The 18,365-nt window shown below is 41.3% G+C and overlaps 1 protein-coding gene across 2 annotated transcripts in view; it reads left to right on the forward strand.

The window, feature by feature from the left end:
- The first annotated feature begins 2,825 nt into the window (after nucleotides 1–2,825).
- Nucleotides 2,826–18,365, forward strand: part of CHN2 (chimerin 2) — a 145,718-nt gene continuing 130,178 nt past the window's right edge. The window contains exon 1 of one of the 2 annotated variants that reach the window (XM_057302837.2): nucleotides 2,826–2,881. Coding sequence is in view for 1 of the 2 variants with exons in the window: in XM_034963851.3 (XP_034819742.1) it covers nucleotides 6,758–6,811 (54 nt within the window). In the remaining variant the exon portion in view is untranslated. Of the gene's footprint in view, nucleotides 2,882–6,508; nucleotides 6,812–18,365 lie in introns of those variants that run through there. The other variant, XM_034963851.3, reaches the window with a different exon arrangement.

Raw genomic sequence — 18,365 nt, forward strand, 5'->3', positions numbered from 1 at the left:
ATCGGAAGACGTACCATAGTTAATTTAACTATTTCCTTCTAACAGAGATTGGTAAACCAAGCCTTGAAAAGATGATCCCTGCCAGCCCTGTACTTACTGTACTATTTCATTAAAACATTTGGGCCTCTCACTAAAGCTGATAGGGTTCTTGAAAGTAGAGGTTGTGGTTTTATTTATATTTATATCCATAGCGCCTCAACAAAACCTGGAGATACAAGACAAAGCAAAAACAAACATGATCCCTTCCTTCGTGGCAGGACTTACAACATGCAGGGAGAGATCATTGTTTTTGGAACTCACATCAATAAATACAGAACTATAGTTGTTGATAAGTTATATAAAGGAAAGTACAGGGGATTGTAAGAGCATAGACTAGGATGATGTCTTTGGATCTGGTGTGAGAGATGTCAAGAAAGACTCCTTCATGAAGTTGATATTTGAACTAAGGACATGATGATAAGGGGCAGATAACAAGAGGTAGAGAAGGAGGAGAGGAAGATGTCATAGACAGAAGGAATAGCATATGCTAAAGGCCCTGAGGTTGAAGGGAGCACTGTGTATTTAGGGAAAGGGGAGGAAACCAACTTGGCTGAGCAGAGAGCATGACACATGGTAACACTGTAGAAGGAGACAGGCAAAAGCATTTAGGGCATTTGATTTTCCTCTGAGAGCAATGTGAGGCCATGTAAGGCTTTTAAGCAGGGGAGTGACATGGTCTGATTGATATTTTGAAACAGTCACTCTAGCCACCAGGGAAAAAACAGGCTGCAGGGTGGGAAGAGTCCAGAACTTGGAGTAGGGTGTTAATGATAGTGATGAAGAGGAGTCGACACACTTTGGAGATGTTACAAAGCAAACGTGACAGGTCTGTCGATGAACTGACCATCTGAGGTGTGATGAACAACTTCTAGGATGCTGGTGTCTAGAGAAATAGGATGAATAATGGCTCCTTCACTGATCTCAGAATTCCCAGAAGCCTAGATTTGGAGGAAAAGATCCTGAGTTCAACTTTTGACATGTTGAAGTTGAGGTCCCTTTTCTTTTGAGAAAATCAGGAGGAATCTGTAGGAAGTAAGATATACATCCTGGAGCTTAGAGAAGGGTTCTGAGCAGAGATGTGGGAGCCTTTGTGTGTAGGAGATAAATGAAGTGTTAGGGGTGGAGGAGATTCCCTAGGGAGAAGAAAGAGAATGCGACCTGAAGAGGGTCTAAGGTAAGCCTTGGGCCTCTCCTATGGTCAGTGGACAGGTAGAAGAGGAGGAGGAGGCGCAGCAACATGCATAGGAAAAAGGCAGCCAGGATCAAAGGATGAAGACCAGGAGGGTGGTGCCATGGAAGCCAATGGAAAGAGATAGCACAAGGTGAACAGTATGTGCCAATTGGTTGATGATCTTATGTGCAAGGCCATTCATCTTTCCTCCCACTAGTCCCACTTTCCATGTATTGGTTCATTGGGATCTGAAGGCTCTTCCTCTACAGGGAGGCAGGTGTGTAGAAGCCTTCTTTTTATCTGTCGTTTTTAGTGTCCTTCTGAGCTAAAGGGTTGTGGTGAACTCTGTTTTCCTTTCACAGATGACTACAGTCATCTTTAGGTGACACATTAGTGTGGGTGACCTATACTTAGAAATGTGGTACATTTCAAAATGTATAAAGGGTTAGAGAGCTCCTTCTCTGTGCTAAAACCAGGTAGTCTACACTAATTAGATAAGAAAATAACCACATTCAGCCAAAGACATTGGGGAGCCATAATTGCAAAATATATTCCATCATTTTTATCTGTGTTTCCATATGATCACCTACCCTTCAATTACATTTTTTATTTTTAGACCTAAAAATAGATGAGAAAGTTTTGCTTATCTTATTACATTTTCTAGAAAGACTTTATCAGATCTAGTCTTTTTAACTTTTTGTAGATTTATTCCATTTAAAATTAATTCTTTCCTCTTCAGGATTCTGAAGATAACATCAACTTTTTTTTTCAACCTGTATTTTCACAGAAGTAGAATCCAAAGGTACCTGCTTAGGATAGCTTTTCCCTTTAGCTGAAATAAACAGACTAGCTGAGCAGCAGAAAAATCCCTCATTATATTCTGAAAAATCACAAATAATTGTCTGATAGATTGCTTTATATACAATGACCTGCCTTCCTCCTTGCCTAAGCCTGAAAGTCTGTCTTTAAATTAGGTTAGGAAGGAGTTACTATTATTTAAGATGAGAAAGGGCCTAGGAAAGAGGAATGACAATGGATGGGAAGTCATCAAATGGATGAGAATTTGCAGTGTGATAGACAGGGGGAAAATGGAGGGAGAAAAGAGAGAGAAATGGCTTGGTGTTTCATTCACTCACAGAATCAGTTATGTCTTTGTCCATAGCTAACATCTCAGAGAATCACACTCCTCTTAAAATGCCAGTTCTTTTCCTGGTATGTCAGGAGACCTCAGCATTTAAATTCAGGAATCCTATTATATGATCTTACTACTCAGGTACTCACAAGTAGAATTTCATCTTTAAAATAGTCAAAAGAATTTTAGCCATATTTGGTCTTCCACGAAAGCCATAAAATGAACAATGCCAGTAACAATTATGAAACTAAATTGGCCTTATAAGAATAAAAAAATCAATTTTGCAAGTTTATATTCACAGTGACTAATTTCCATATAAATAATCTGACTTTTTCCAGTCTAAAAAATGTGCCTGTATTCTCTTGTTTTTTTATATTTACAATCCTTGAGATGTACTTAGGTGGAAATATTTGAAGGCACGTTGATATGTGTTGCAGTATTCTAATTCTAATTATTTCTCTCTCTCTCTCTTTTGTTTGGCAGTATATCAGTTACAGCAAGAGGCACCTCGTCCCAAGAGAATCATTTGTCCTCGGGAGGTCAGTACTCAGCTATTTCCAATACACCTTGTTAAATATGATGAATTGTCAGCACTATGTAGAGAGTGGAGGGATTTCAGGTTTCCTGGGAGTTGATTTCTATTAACATTTGTTAGAGTGTCAAAAAATTTAACATCTTCATAATCTATATTTTGACATCAGACATTATTTAAAAAATACTAACAAACCAACTTGAACTCAGATGTCTCATATTTTTAACCATTGCCGAGACAAATTAAACAACCTTTGTAAACACCAAAAAATGTGTATTCTGGATGTTTTCTTTGTTAATATCCTTTTGATTCTTTTAGCATTTTTTATTATGAAATGCTTACGGTAGAGAAAGTACAGGGAATAACAAACCTCTGGGTACTTTCAATTCCCATATTTAGTAAATCTTTATGCTTTGTCATATTTATATGACATTTTAAAATAATAAAGCCTTACAAAAAAGTGATGAGGTTTTAATTCTAACTTTCCTTAGTTCACTAATCAGTTCTCTGATTGTGTGGGATGCCAGCAAGATTTGAAAGGCAGGACTAAGGCTCTATTTTCTTTTTATTCTGATCAGTTTCTTTAATAGCATACTTAATATCCTTCAAATCAAAGGCCCATGGGTCCTTGCTTACTTTTGCTATTAATGGGATTAAATATAGAGCCACGGATAGCTTTTAAAGTGCCATGCATGCCTTATCAAGGGGGAAAGGCTCCAATTCCAACACTCTTGAGATTCACTCTTGAACATTAGTACTTTTTGGATCTGGTTTTGAACCTGTTTCAAAGACTTAGGTACCTGCATACCCATACTCAGAGCCAAGTTATCATGGTTTAATACATTTTTCTACATAAAATTGTACATCTGTTGAAGGGCAATGAAATTTATCAAGTCATCTCAATTTTAGCACACAGTAGACTTTCTCATCCTAGGCATGTGGAGAGGAGGAAATATCTGGTGCTTAAGGAAAAATCCAGGATGAGTTCCATTTATTTGGTACTCTGATCTTGTCCTGTCACTAACTCTGCGGTCAATATATTCAAATAATATATTCAATAATATATTATTTGTTATTCAATAATCAAATCCAATAATATTCAATATTTTTTCAAATGAGAGAAAATAGGTAAATATAAATTTTTGAATGAGATGCACTAAATAAGGGTGTTCTCAGTGTGAATTAAGACACAAGTTGCTAAAATTTCCTTCACTCCTGCTTTTTACTGAGTGTTTCTCCATCAGAAAAATTATTGCCATGTGTAAGGAGGTAGAGGAGTTTAAATGTCTCAATGAAAAAAAAAATTTGTAAAATTAGAATACAACTAAAGACTCTATCTAGGGGCATTAATAAAAAGACACTGGGCAAGATCAGGCACCAGAACTTGAAATGCAAACAGATAGTAAATAGTCATTCATTTATCTGTTTATTCTGTAAATATATATGGCGAGCCTACTGTATTTCAGCTCTGGCCTTGTTGTGGGGAATATAGCAAAGAACTTGGCTATTGGCATTTTGAATATCATAATAAAAGACAACAAAAGTATGATGTAATTAAATATATATTTAAGATTTTGTCCCTGTATATGTATGTGCATGTGAAAGAGACAGAAAAAGAGAGAGATAGAGAGAAAAAACCTCGGTTTCTCAAAATCCTTGGAACCATGTCAGTTGCCCTTAAGGCAGGTGGAGTGTTAGCAGTGGAGGTAGGCGATTCGGATTATCCTCTTACAAACTCTTCCTAGAGTTCCACTGAAACTCTTCAACCATCCAGCGGGCTGAGGGTCCACTGCATGTCTGTTTGCTGTTGCAGTGCCATCACCATCTGCTGTGACTAAAGAATATGGTGCCCATGTCTCTTGTTTTCCCCTTGTCTGACTGTTAAACCATGCTCTTCACCTTTTGACCTTACCAATTTGATATATTAGTAAGTGACATTGGTTGATGCTTGCTTTCCTCTAGAATTCCATATCCCATTTCTGCCATGAAACCTAATGTAAAATGGAGATTCATCAGCTCCCTTTCCTCAGCAGGCAGCATGGGGCCCATCTAGCCAGGCAGGTGTCAGATAGTAACAGGTCAAGTTTGCTGGAAGAACAGGTGCTGCTCAGATGAGTGTCTGCAGGAGTAGCTTCAGTTCCCTTTGTTCTCTAGTTTGTCCTCCAGTGTGATGTTAACTGCAGATAGTTCCTGCCTAAATTCCCAAGCCTCCCAGGAGTTGGCCTCCTGCAAGTGAAGGCGCCACTTTCTCTTGCATGATGGTGAAACAGTTTTCCCCTACTACAGACGGTGCTTAGTCATACGTCTTGTTGTCTTGTAACACACTTGCATGCTTGGGAGACATGCCTAATGAAGACAGAAAGCCTTTCTGTGTGAGTTTGTGGCCAGGGAGATTGAAGCTTTATTTACTTATTTACATAAAGCAGTAAAGGCTGTTTATTTTAAACAATGAGTTATAATTTTTTCTACGTATGTTTTCCTATTACATCTCATCCATTAGCTAAGAGCCCGCATCTTCCTCTTCTGCGCAGCTCTGGGCCCTTTTTCTTGGTCTTCAATCTATCTCCTCCCAGCTACTCTTCCCTGGTCCCTAGCGTGGTAGCTCCAGTATACTCAATCTCTGTTGTTTCTCTGATGACTCATACTTTCCCGGGCTATGGGCCTCTCCCAGGTTAGGACCTGCCAGTTCAACATGATAAATACCCACATTAGAGCACCAAGCAAAGTGTGCAATTAGAGAGATGTGGAACAGTGTCCCTCTAAGGTATAGATGTAGGCCAGTCTGCCTTGATGCATGGTGGTTATCAACAGATACCAACTACTTAGTAGACTTTGCTGCAGAGCTGGGTGAGTCAAGGGTACAGACTGATTCAGCAGGCAAAATCCACATACTTAGCAAATCCAGGAAAGCAGGGAGCTCAGCTGCGAAGTCAGCTTGGACTTGTTTTGACTTCTTGCTCCACCACTTTCTAGCTACCTAACACAGAGCCAACCACTTACTCTCTCAGGGAGATTAAGGCCTAACCCACAGATAAGCATCTACTTTGCAGGGTTGCTATAAATGGCATATGTGGGTCAAGTGTCCAATACAGTGCCTGCTGCATAATGGGTACTCAGTTAATGTTCATGATTCATGGCAGAGTCAGAAACCTGTGAAGAACAGGCTCTGAACTGGTCATTAAGGACAGAGTCGAAGTGATGACAGTATTCTCTGAATGTAAGGGCAAGAGGCAGTGATCAAGAAGAAAGCAAGATGCCCAGGTCCGGAATTAAGCAACCAGGAAAAAAGATGCTGAGGATGAGGAACAGAAGGTACAAGCAGCTGAACAACAGCTCTGGCGCCAATTAAGCCAGGCAGGATCAGGTCCTGAAATAACAGTTCATTGCTTTCTTGAAGCTTTACTACTGCAAATTAATATTTATTGGGCAGCCGCAGCACCTGATGCTCTGCTGGCACTTCCTGAACACTCCATGCCAACAGGTGCAAAACATCTTCCCATATGCAGAATTCTCACTGCTTTTTCCATCAACTATCAGTCAGTCACATCATAAGCATTTATTAGTTACCAAATGTGTGCCTGGGTTGTCTGTCACAAACTGTGTGGAATGTTGACTCTCAAATTTGTTTCTCTAGCCAAGACCTCCACCCGGGGCTCCAGACACCTCTATCCACCTGTCCACTGGACCTCCTCAGGCCACCACCTGTCTCACAGGCCACCACCAGCCTCATGTTCAGAATAGAACTAGGCCCCGCTCCATTGGATGACACCTAACTTCAGAAACCTGTACTTCTCCCTTCTCTACCCTCACCCCTTTCTCCTCCATTCTTAGCATCAAGTCTATCTCCAAATATATCTCGCATTGTCCGCTGTACTCTATCCCCATGAATGTTGTGTGGTTTGGGCCATTGTCATTTCTTGCCTGGATTTCATTGCAGGTAAGGAGCCTCCCACCTGATCTCCCTGCTTCCACTCCTTGCAGCTTCCCTGCAGCTCACATATACACACACACATACACACTCCAGTCACCAGACAGGAGCCCAAATCATCATCGTTAAATATAAATTAGACCCTTCAATAGCTTTCTGTTACTCTTAGTAACAAATTTCTTGCCGTGCCTATGAGCCATAGTTTGCCTCCTGTGTCTGTCACTGCCCTGTCTGTACCATTCTTCTCCAAGTGCACTGCCTTTTAGCCCCACTAGATTCTATTCCCATTCATTAAAAAAAAAAAGAAAGAAAAAGAAAAAAGCACTGTCACTATCACTGGGCCTTTGCACTTGCCCTTTGCCTGAAATTCTCAGACCCAGGTTCTCTGCACGTCTAGGTTTCAGGTCAAATTTCACATAATAAGAGGCCCTTCCTAAACTCCATAAAAAAGTAGCACCTCCCCAACCCTTGGAGCGTCTCTGTCATATCGCCTTGTTTATTGTATCTGTGGCACTTTATATACTCTCTGATACACTTTCTTAACATATTTGATTGTTGCTTGTATATGCCTCTCCAGGAGAATACAACCTCCAGAGACTTCATCAGTCTTAATCATAGGTATATCCTTAGCAGTGAGCATAGCCAAGCAACAGTGGGGAATCAGTAAATAAATCAGTAAGTTTCAAAATGAGGAAAAAAAAGGATAGCGATTGCTAGCATAAGGAATTTGAGATTCTCAAACTATTACTAATAGCATATCAGATTTACTCAATGCTGTTATTAGGATAGTGAGCTAGACTTTTGGCAGTTGTTAAGGTACTAACTTAAACACAGACTAAAATTTTTTCCTGGACTAATCCAAGTTTCTTCTTGGCCTCTCCAAAAGGCCAAAATGGCAAGATTTACTTGTGTGACTCATTGAAAGTCAAGTTGCCCTAAAATTACCTCAAGCCTACACTAAATAAGCAGAAGTTCTTTTGTGACTGTAAATGATTTGGTGTCATTTGTCTTTTTTGAAATCGCTATAGTGAATATGGGATTATAAAAAGCAATTTCAGAAAAGGGAAATACAATGGCATACTATTATTTCAAGTTGTTCTCCATTTTATATAGCTTCATTTCCTTCTTGCTATGAAATAGTCTATTTTGGAAAAGTTTTTTAATGCAAAAATGGATAGTAGAGATTTCTAGCATTCATGATCAGAATCAGCTTTTTTCTTGATGGTCAGAAGTTAGACCAAGTACTGATGGCAGTGGCCAATCTTTTTTTTTTTCCGAGGTGGAGTCTTGCTTTGTCGCCCCCGAGCTGGAGTGCAGTGGTGCAATCTTGACTCACCGCAACCTCTGCTTCCCAAGTTCAAGCGATTCTCCTGCCTCAGCCTCCTGAGTGGCAGGGATTACAGGTGTACCCCACTGCACCTGGCTCATTTTTTTTTTTTAAAGTAGACACAGACTTTTACCATATTGGCCAGGCTGGTCTTGAATTCCCAACCTCAGGTGATCTGCCTGCCTCAGCCTTCCAAAGTGCTGGGATTATGGGCATCAGCCACCACGCCCGGCCGGCAGTGGCCAATCTTAAGTTGGAGTAGTATCTCACTACCTTATTTTACCTTCCAGTGAATTGTATTCATTTTTTAAACACTGCTTTAAGTATTCCTACCCTCTTTTATGCAGTTTTCCCTAGTTTTTGGTGTTCTAAATATCTACTGATTTTACTCTTTTCTATCTTTATTTCTAAAAACTGTTCCTATAAACCTTCGAAAGCATTCCATTTCTTCATTATGCTTTTTAAAATTGTATTAATCATATCTAGACTTCACAATCTTGTAGCTCGAGGACATTTATCTTGTCTTAGGCATGTCTGGAAAATCTTAACAAGCCATATTCATTGACCATATCATTTTCAACTAACTCAGCACATTTTGAATCACAGATTTTAAGTGAACTCTAAGGGATTTTCTACCATTCCACAGTTCTTCCCCTTTTCTTCTTTTATTTATTGAAGTAAATGTTTTAAAACAAAGTGCGTTTGGGGGAACGTGAAAACTCTACTGATTTAAGACATCTCGACAAGGTATGTCTTAAAGTAATGAGATTGATTCTACAAGCCACAAACAAAAATCAATCTCATTACCTTTTAATTGGCTTTATGTGTAGTAATCAGAAGGCTATTTCTTCCCTTACAGAAAAACTATTCCTATTCTTTTCATCCTAGACTTTCTCTGCTTGTCTCTTTTTTTCCCCCTTAATGCCGACACAATCAAGAATGAAGGACTTTCCCATCATTATTCCTCCAGGCTGTCATCTCACTCACTGATGCTGTCAGGCCTTTTTCTTGATGCAGTTTTCTTCTGAACTGGACTTGCTTTGGGTTTAGACCTGATGTAGTACAGGGGAAAAATCTAGTAAAACCAATGTTAGAAATAAAATTTTGACATATGAATTTTTTTCCCTAAAGATAGAACCAAATGTTTTCTGCTTTTTTAAAAAAACAAAAAATTTTCTTTTTTATTGACAAGTACTGTGATCTACCAAAATGCATACTCCCCCTGCCTCCAAATTCACTCTCTTTGGAATACTTTGAACTTCTTCTAAAATAATACAGACCCCCGCAAGTATGCACCTAGAACATATTTAGACATTTCCCAGGTGAGGTCATAAGCACTTGGGTAAGGGCTGTTGAGACCAAGCTGTTATGGAGTTCAGAGCCAAGGGGAGCAGGTGAGGTGAGCTGGAGAGGGCCACCAGAGAACAGTACATATGCCAAGACATAAGATGAGGCAAAAGTAGAATGAGGAAAGTAAATGGGAAATTAAACAGTGATTGATAATGGGCAAAGTTTCCGGAGAAGATTCTTCAATCTCTCTGGGTGATTTTTATTTCTTTATTTCCTTCCTTCCTTCCTTCCTTCCTTCCTTCCTTCCTCCCTTCCTTCCTTCCTCCCTTCCTCCCTTCCTCCCTTCCTCCCTCCCTTCCTCCCTCCCTCCCTCCCTCCCTTTCTCTCTTTCTTTCTTTTTTTTTTTTGACGGAGTTTCGCTCTCGTTGGCCCAGGCTGGAGTACAATGGCGCGATCTTGGCTCACCGCAACCTCCGCCTCCCAGATTCAAGCGATTCTTCTGCCTCAGCCTGCCTAGTAGCTGGGATTACAGGCATGTGCCACCACACCCAGCTAATTTTTTTGTATTTTTAGTAGAGATGGGGTTTCTCCATATTGGTCAGGTGGGTCTTGAACTCCTGACCTCAGGTGATCCACCCGCCTCAGCCTCCCAAAATGCTGGGATTACAAGCATGAGCCCCCGTGCCCGGCCCTTTTTTTTTTTTTTGACGGAGTCTTGCTCTGTGGCCCAGGCTGGAGTGCAATGGCGTGATCTTGGCTCACTGCAACCTCCACCTCCTGGGTTCAAGCCATTCTCCTGCCTCAGCCTCCCGAGTAGCTGGGATTACAGGTGCCCACCACACCCAGCTAATTTTTGTATTTTTAGTAGAGACAGGGTTTCACCATGTTGGCTGGACTGATCTTGAACTCCTGACCTCAAGTGATCCACCTGCCTCGGCCTCCCAAAGTGCTGGGATTACGGGCGTGAGCCACCGCACCTGGCTGATTTTTATTTCTTAACATCTCACTTGAAAAGGTATATTCCCTTAATTAGTAGAGTTGGAATACTATGTGGTATTGTTCATTGTTTTAGAAAAAAAGAACTGATAGCATCGTGTGTTACAACATGTGTTCTGCCATCCTCCTCTAGCCTATGACAGCTGGAACCCAAGATCCCATTACTCATTGATCTCAGGTGGTGGTGGTAGTGAGAGTGTGGATCCAAACTGAGACACAATGGTTATGCGGAGGTACTGGCTTTTGTAACACCAACCTTACTCATCCAAACACAGAGCAAATGTCACACCTCCATAGGAGTTGCTACCTACAGCAGCCCCATATTAAGTCTGCTCTGTGACTCAGAGGTCAGGCCCCACAAGTTTTGGGGTGTAACCAGGGTTATCTAGGAAAAGGAGCAGGTGCATAATGCTGGAGCTATAGTGAGGATTTAAAGACATGCTTCACATTTTGCTCACCTGGTTAAACTGTAACTGAGAAATAATGCTGATAAAGGCAGGTTATACTTTGCTCCAGATAAGCCATGTCTCCTACTGGCGTGTGGCCTGTCCAACCAAGCACTGAGAGGCTTGGACGTAGATTTCTGACCTTGATTCTGCTTTCCATTGGAAAAAATGTGGATGATGCAATCTCAGACAGCCTCAATTTTAATATGACTATGCTGAATGATATTACCTAATTATTTACTTGTTGTCAGTCTTTTAATAGAAACGACAGCTATCACATATGGAGTACTTCCTGTGCCCTGAGCACCGGCTTCAGAGTTTTATGGATGCTACGCCCACCACAATCCCATGGGGCTTGTTATCCCTCTCACTTTACACAGGAGGAAATGAGACAGGAAGCACAAGAGGGGCAAAGGCCAGATTCCAACCCAGACAGTTCATATCGATGGCTGGGCTTCTACTCCAGTGAGTCACAGAGTGTGATCCCAGCATCAGCTGGGAACAGGTGAGAAATGCAGGTTCTGTGGCCCATCCCACACCTGAATTACAAACCCTGGAGATGGGGCCCAGCAGTCTGTGTTTTAGCGAGCTCTTCAGGGGATTCTGATGCCGTCTTGGGTGTGAGAACTACTGTTCTAAGGACTGTTCTTGCTTCTCTCTGCTTTCTATTTCATCCTTCCTCCCTAATCCCTTAGGATAGAAGACTCAAGATGCTTTTGCCTCCTGGTAATGCTTGCTATTTGCTCAGCACTTGTGCTGGACTATTCACGGATTTCAGTGTAGGCACCCATAGCCTTCCTTATTTTTCCCAGATGTACTTCCTCCTAGATGTTATTTTCCACCCTTTAAAAATATTTTGTCTTTCTTCTTTGCTATTTCTAACTTTCCTATACCCTTTTATGTTGCAGAGACCAAATGTGAATCCTGCTTGTAAGGGTGGGGTCAGTACTTGATTAAGCCTGATCTCCTCCCTCTACCCTCCATTTTCTGGTATTATATTTCTAATGTTATGTTTGTGTTACTAATTAACAAAGCTATTTCAAATTCAGGTTTTTTTGTTTGCTTGTTTGTTTTGTTTGTTTATTTGAGACAGAGTCTCACTCTGTTGCCCAGGCTGGAGTGTAGTAGCATGATCTCGGCTCACTGCAACCTCTGCCTCCCAGTTTCAAGCCCCCTGCCTCAGCCTCCCTAGTAGCTGGGATTACAGGCATCTGCCACCATGCCTGGCTAATTTTTGTATTTTTAGTAGAGACGGGGTTTCACCATGTTGGCCAGGCTGGTCTCAAACTCCTTACATCAGGTGATCCATCTGCCTCAGCCTCCCAGAATGCTGGGATCACAGGCGTGAGCGACCACGCCCCGCCTCAAATTCAGTCTTAATATGATGATTCATGTTCATTCATATTCAGCATACACTATTATGAATTCCAGCTCTTTTGGGATCTTTTAGGTGTTTTCCTTATCTGTGGCTATGCATGAATCCTTGCTAGATTTCCTCCTGGTTTTAATGGCCTCTTGCCTTAATGAAAATACTAAATTCATTATCATATGTCAGAAATGCTTTAATTGCATTTGTTTTCCAAGATGCTAGTTTCTTCACTCAGTCCATCCTCTGTGTGCTTAATGAGCATTTCTCAATTCAGGATTTTAGATAACGAATTTGCTAATAAAAGCCAGTCCAGAGCAGGTGGTTTCCCAGGCCCACCTCCTTGCCTCAGTCTACCACTCGCCTGGCATCTGGCTGATGCTGACTGAGCCATTGGTAATAATCTTCTTTGGCTATGTCCTTTAGCAAATCACAGTCTCACTTGACATTAGCTCTAAGTACACCATGTCTCTGTCTTGTTGGACGGAATAGCAAGCTCTGCTTCAACGATGGTATCTTTTTCTTCCTCCTTATTTACATCGCCAGTGTCATTTCCTCATCTTCTGTGGAAAGAAATTAAATAGCCTTGGCACAGCCCAACAAAGGCATATTTGGTTGCCATCCAGCACCTTGCATCCTTCTAGGTAATTACACATCGATTGTTTGATGAATGTTCTTGGATCTCCCTGGGTATTTCTACCAAGTCTGTAATTACACTACTCTGGTTGTCCTTTTGCTCTGTCATGGTTCTCAGGGTTCCATGGCTTCTCAAAGACCAGGCTTAATGATGCTTCATCAACACCTTTCAATTCAAGGATGCAGCTCAGACTCCTTAGTGTTTCATTAGTCTCAGTTGCTTAAAAATGTAATTCAGCCATTTTCTGCCTCAGTTCATTGTGATTTCTTAAGTTGGCATCAGTATGCCGTAGCTTAAAAATTAATGATTCTCTCCTCCCAGTGCATTAAAAGATGAAAGAGCATGAACAAGGAATGATTTGACCCACCATTAAATAAAAAGGCCTTTGAGGCATTGGCAAGCTCTGTGTTTTGAGCTAAGAATAAGAGGTCCTGAAACTGGTTTTTGGAGAATGGACTCTCATGCTTTTTCGTCTAGCATAGGCGTTGGTCAGCTATATCCTGGAGACTGTTTTGGTAAATAAAGTTTTATTAGAACACAGCAGTACTCATTCTGTTCTATATTATCTGTGGCTGCTTTCATGCTACCATGGCAGAGCTGAGTACTTGAGACAGAAACTATATGAACCCAAACCTAAGATATTTACTTTATAGCCCTTGCTAGAAAAAAGTTTGCCGACCCCTGGTCTTACACTAAAAGTAACTTTAAAGAGTGAGTTAGGCCACGCGCGGTGGCTCATGCCTGTAATCCCAGCATTTTGGGAGGCCGAGGCAGGCAGATCACGAGGTTAGGAGATCGAGACCATTCTGGCCAACATGGGGAAACCCCATCTTTATTGAAAATATGAAAAATTAGCTGGGTGTGGTGGCACATGCCTGTAGTCCCAGCTACTCAGGAGGCTGAGGCAGGAGAATCGCTTGAACCCAGGAGGCGGAGGTTGCAGTGAGCCGAGATCGCGCCACTGCACTCAAGCCTGGAGACAGAGTGAGACTCCGTCTCAAAAGAAAGAAAAAGAAAAAGAGTGGGTTAATATACATAAAGCACTTAGAACAGTGCCTGACATTTATTTATCAAAAGCATTGGTCTTTAATTTCTACCATCTCCCAAGTACTACATAAATGTTAGTGGAAAAAAAAGGAGTTTCAGCCTTGGAATTTAGGATGAATTTGATCCCAAGCCATGTTGAGAGATGATTTGGCCTTCATGTTTAACATGCATAAATTAATGAAAGAGGCCAAAGCAGTTACAAGAAGCAGGTGTTCTTTGACCTGCTTTCTGATGGTCACTTTCTCCACTTCAAGAGATGGAAGCCTGTTAGCAAAGGTGGCACAGCACTCCATCAGCAGGAAGTTAAAGGGGTGCGTGGGATCTGTTTATTTGGTAGCAACATCTGAACATGGAAGCTAAACTGACTTAAATTTCAGGAACAAAGCTGGTGTTAGCCTCCTATATGTTCTTGAATTCTGATTAATAATTTGTATGCCAATGCCTTTGAGGAAAGAGTGCTACATCTGCAGTTAACTCTGAAGTCTATTTTTTAAAAGTTGGATTGATGGATGGATAGAGGAATGAAAAAATATATATGCTGTAAAGCAGGAATAGTACAAATGCTGTAGAACCTAGATGATGTGTATATGGGTGTTTACTGTAAAAGTCTTTCAACTTTTCTGTATGTATGAAAATTTTCATTATAAAACGTCAAGAAGAAAAAATGAAGACTGTGTGAGGAGAGTGGCAGGATGTGCTCTGGCCCATGGAACAAAGACATTCTCTTGGGTGCACAGCCCTGACAGGCGGGAGGATGACTTGGCATGAGAGCTGTCGAAAACACTATAAGCCATGCTCAAGAATGTTTAATGTGGAATAGAGAACTTTTCTCAAAAAGCATAGTTGAAAGCAAGGACAAGCATTAATAAGGCACTTCTACTCTTTTATGTATTACCATGTTGGGAATTATTTTGGGAGGATTGCTTGCTTCAGAAATGCTAAAGTAGGTAATTTGTAAAAAAAAAATTAATAGAGAACAGGCTTCTGGATTTTATGTAATCATTACAATATAGAGCAATGAGTGCTGGCCCTGATATCAGGAATTGGGTTTTAACTCTGAATCTGCTGCTATCCCTGGGCAGGGCTGTGGGCAAATTAGTTAATCACTCTGAACTGCAGCTTCCTTGTCTATAAGAAGAAGGCAAAGATACAATTCCACCCTCCTGGTGGGAGAATATATGTAAAAGCATTCTGAAGGTCATGACGTTATCAGTGGACAATGAGTTCTCAAAGGGGGCAATATCACCCCTAAAGTGGAGAAATTTGGTTCTTACCAAAAAAACCCCTTACTATTTATATGTATAAAGCACAGATACCTATATAGAACATAAACAGATATACAGTCTATATGTAATATTAAAATTCCTTTGTGGGGAGGTGATTGAGAGAAAACCTGTCTAAAAAGGCTCCTTAGGGAGCTATAATGCAAAAACAGACAAGCCTTGAATTTCTACCATCTCCCAGATTCTGTTCTCCTTTCTTTTTCTTTAGGTAGATTAATTTTATCCATCACTTTGAATACTTAATACTCTTACATTTCTAGGAGAGAGAGAAAAAAGTAACTTCTGGGAGAAAACTAAGAATGATAGACACTTTGCCTTTTCCAAAGTACGTATATACCACTTAACCCAAATACCATTAAGCTTTGATGGAAGGAATTTACTAACAAGAGTGAGGAATTAAATGAGTATACTCACCCAATCTTTTTTCCTCTAGAAATTTAACAGCAGCATTAGTTTTCCCTTAGTTTGATTCAATTCTGTTGGGTACTTCAAGCTCTTTGGGCTTAAAAGGTATGTGGAGAATTTAAAGAGAGTTTGGAGGAGAATAATGAAGATGAATTGAGGATTGGAAATTGGGACCTATTAGAAAAGGTCAAAGGCACAAGGATTATTTAGTTTGAGGAAGAACAGGCAATCTAGTGGCACAGAGATGGCTTTTAATAATGGAAGCCTTATTCTGTAGAGAATATTCTCAGATTCTCATTTGCACTGAAGACCAAAAGAAAGGAAGATGCATAATTGGAAGCTGGAGGAACGTAAGATTAGATGTGAAGATAAAATTTATCTTCATGATTAAATCCTGGATTTTGAGTCTCCTTTACAGTATTTCTTATTTTAAAGTAAAATCCCTGTTTGGTCGATCAGAAGTATGGACAAGTCAGCCCATCATGTTTGATTCTCTGGCCCTGGTTGGGAGGTCAGCCAGCCAGCCCAGCCAACAAGGCCTCCTGGAGATCTGGCTTGATGGGAGAAAACATTCATTTCACCTGGACCTGTGGCTCCAGGATGCCAAAGATGAGTACAAAAAACTCTAGCCAACAGAGTGCCAGGCTAGTGCCAGAAAAGTATGCCTAATTGGGTTGTCCAAACAAGGAGGGCCTAAGGCAGATTTTGAGAGCCAACATATGGAGCCAAGGAATCACGGTGCCAAAGAAGATGTAGCAAAGAAGAGTGGGTGAAAGTGAGCTGCTGGGAAGAAGGGCTGGATAGAGGAGTGCCACTCATGGCTGGGCTTTTGGGTGTTCCTGGAAGCCCACTGTGAGAATGGATCAAAATCAATGGGAAGGTGCTGCGAAGGTGTCCTAAGCTTCTAGGATAATATTTATTCTCTCAGGGTTTTGGAACTGCTACCCAAAGTCATAGTTCTCAGTCCTGGGTGTGAGTCAGAATCACCTGTGGAGCCTGGCAAACCTTACAGACACCCTGGCTCCAGCCCTGGAGATTTTGATTTAATGGAAATATCACTTAGAATTCTATTGTAAGCAATAAAAGTCTATTCTCACTAAACTTAGCGGAAAAAAAAAAAAAAAAAAAGCAGGGCCTAGGAGGGCGGACCAATTGTGGTTAGAAGGATATGAGGAAATTCCCTGGATGGAAGGAAAAGCTGGTCAGAGGGCTTGAGGAAGGATTTGAAGCAAAACTGACAGACCTTGGGCAGTAAGAGGTGATGGTTAGCGTCAGAGTTCCAGGGTAGTCCAACCTGCCCTTCGCACCTTGCTTCTCTGTGCCTCAGTTAGTCCTCTGGAAATGGATATAACTGATCTTACCTCTTGGGTAATCATGAGGATCGACAGGGTTGATATATGTAAAGAAAGTGCTTAGAACAATGCCTAGTACATAAGTTCTCAATAACTATTAATGATTATTGTTGTTATTAGGCTCTGCCATGCATGTGAATCAACTCTTAACAGTTTCATTTAATGGTTTCTACTCAAGTCTCAAATTCCAGGGGCAGAGCATCTGGGTGGCTTATGTTGGTTCACATGTTCACCCTCTAAAGAATGTGAGGGACTTCGATTAGCAGAATCACTGGCTCGAAGTCACAGTTGTTGCCTGTGGTCTTCAGTCTTCACTCTGGAGATTTAGAAAGCAGACAGGGGAACAAGTTTTGTCCCGTAGCTTGGAAGCATAAAGCATCAAGGTGTGAGCTACCACCAATGCCAGTCTTTCCATGGATACCCCTTTTGAAATTTCAGTGAGCCCCAGAAAGGGATCTGGGAGCATAAGCAAACCTGCCTTTCACTTATTGTGTTATGCCATGAGGCTGAGCTCTGTGAACACCGTGAGCAATATGCTGGGACAACAGAGGTGAAGAAACAGGAGCCCTTCCCTCAAGGAGCTCCCATCGAGAGCTCATAAAAGCCAACAATCCCAATCCCAGTAAGATCGCCATGGCCCTGACTCAGGCCTTTTATAAAGTTCAGAGGCAGGAGACTTCCCCAAGATGGCAGCATTTCAGCTCTTACTTTTAAATTAAATCAGTGAGATTTTGCCAGGCTAAGGCATAGAGGGACTGAAGAACAAATATTAGAATTCCAGGCAGAGGACATAACCCCACCAAATAATATCCTAGAAGTATGAGCAGCCGAGGGTGTGCTTCAGAAACTACAGAAGCTATGTATGAGGAACATGAAGAACTGAGGGGTGAGGATATCATGGGGCAAGAGCATGTGTGTCAGTAAGAACATATTCTGGACACACAAGCAAGGACCATCCAGGGAAGATCCTAGATCCTACTCATGTGTTCATCCAGTAAATACGTATTGAGCACTTGGGAAGGGCCAGGACTGTTTTAGACTCTAGAGATATAGCAGTAAGCAAAGCACAGTAATCTTTGCCCTTATATAGTTTCCATTTGAATGGAAGATATTGGCAAAAAAATGTATTCGTCAGAGTTCTTCAGAGAAATAGAACCAATTGTATGTGTGTGTATGCATATGTGTATGTTGCAGGTGGTGCAGTTGGAAGTCCTGAGAGCTCTCGAGCTGATGGTGTTGATTCCAGTCTGGGTCTGAAGGTCTAAGAACCAAGAATACCAAGGGCAGGAGAAGATCGGTGTTCCTGCTCTAGCAGTCAGGAAGAGGGAGCATGAATACAACCTTCCTCTGCCTCTTTGTTTTATTCAGGCCCTCAATGGACAGGATAGTACTGACCCACACTGGGGAGGGCCAT

The sequence above is a fragment of the Pan paniscus genome, chromosome 6 (assembly GCF_029289425.2).
Source record: "Pan paniscus chromosome 6, NHGRI_mPanPan1-v2.0_pri, whole genome shotgun sequence".
Classification (NCBI taxonomy): Eukaryota; Metazoa; Chordata; class Mammalia; order Primates; family Hominidae; genus Pan; species Pan paniscus.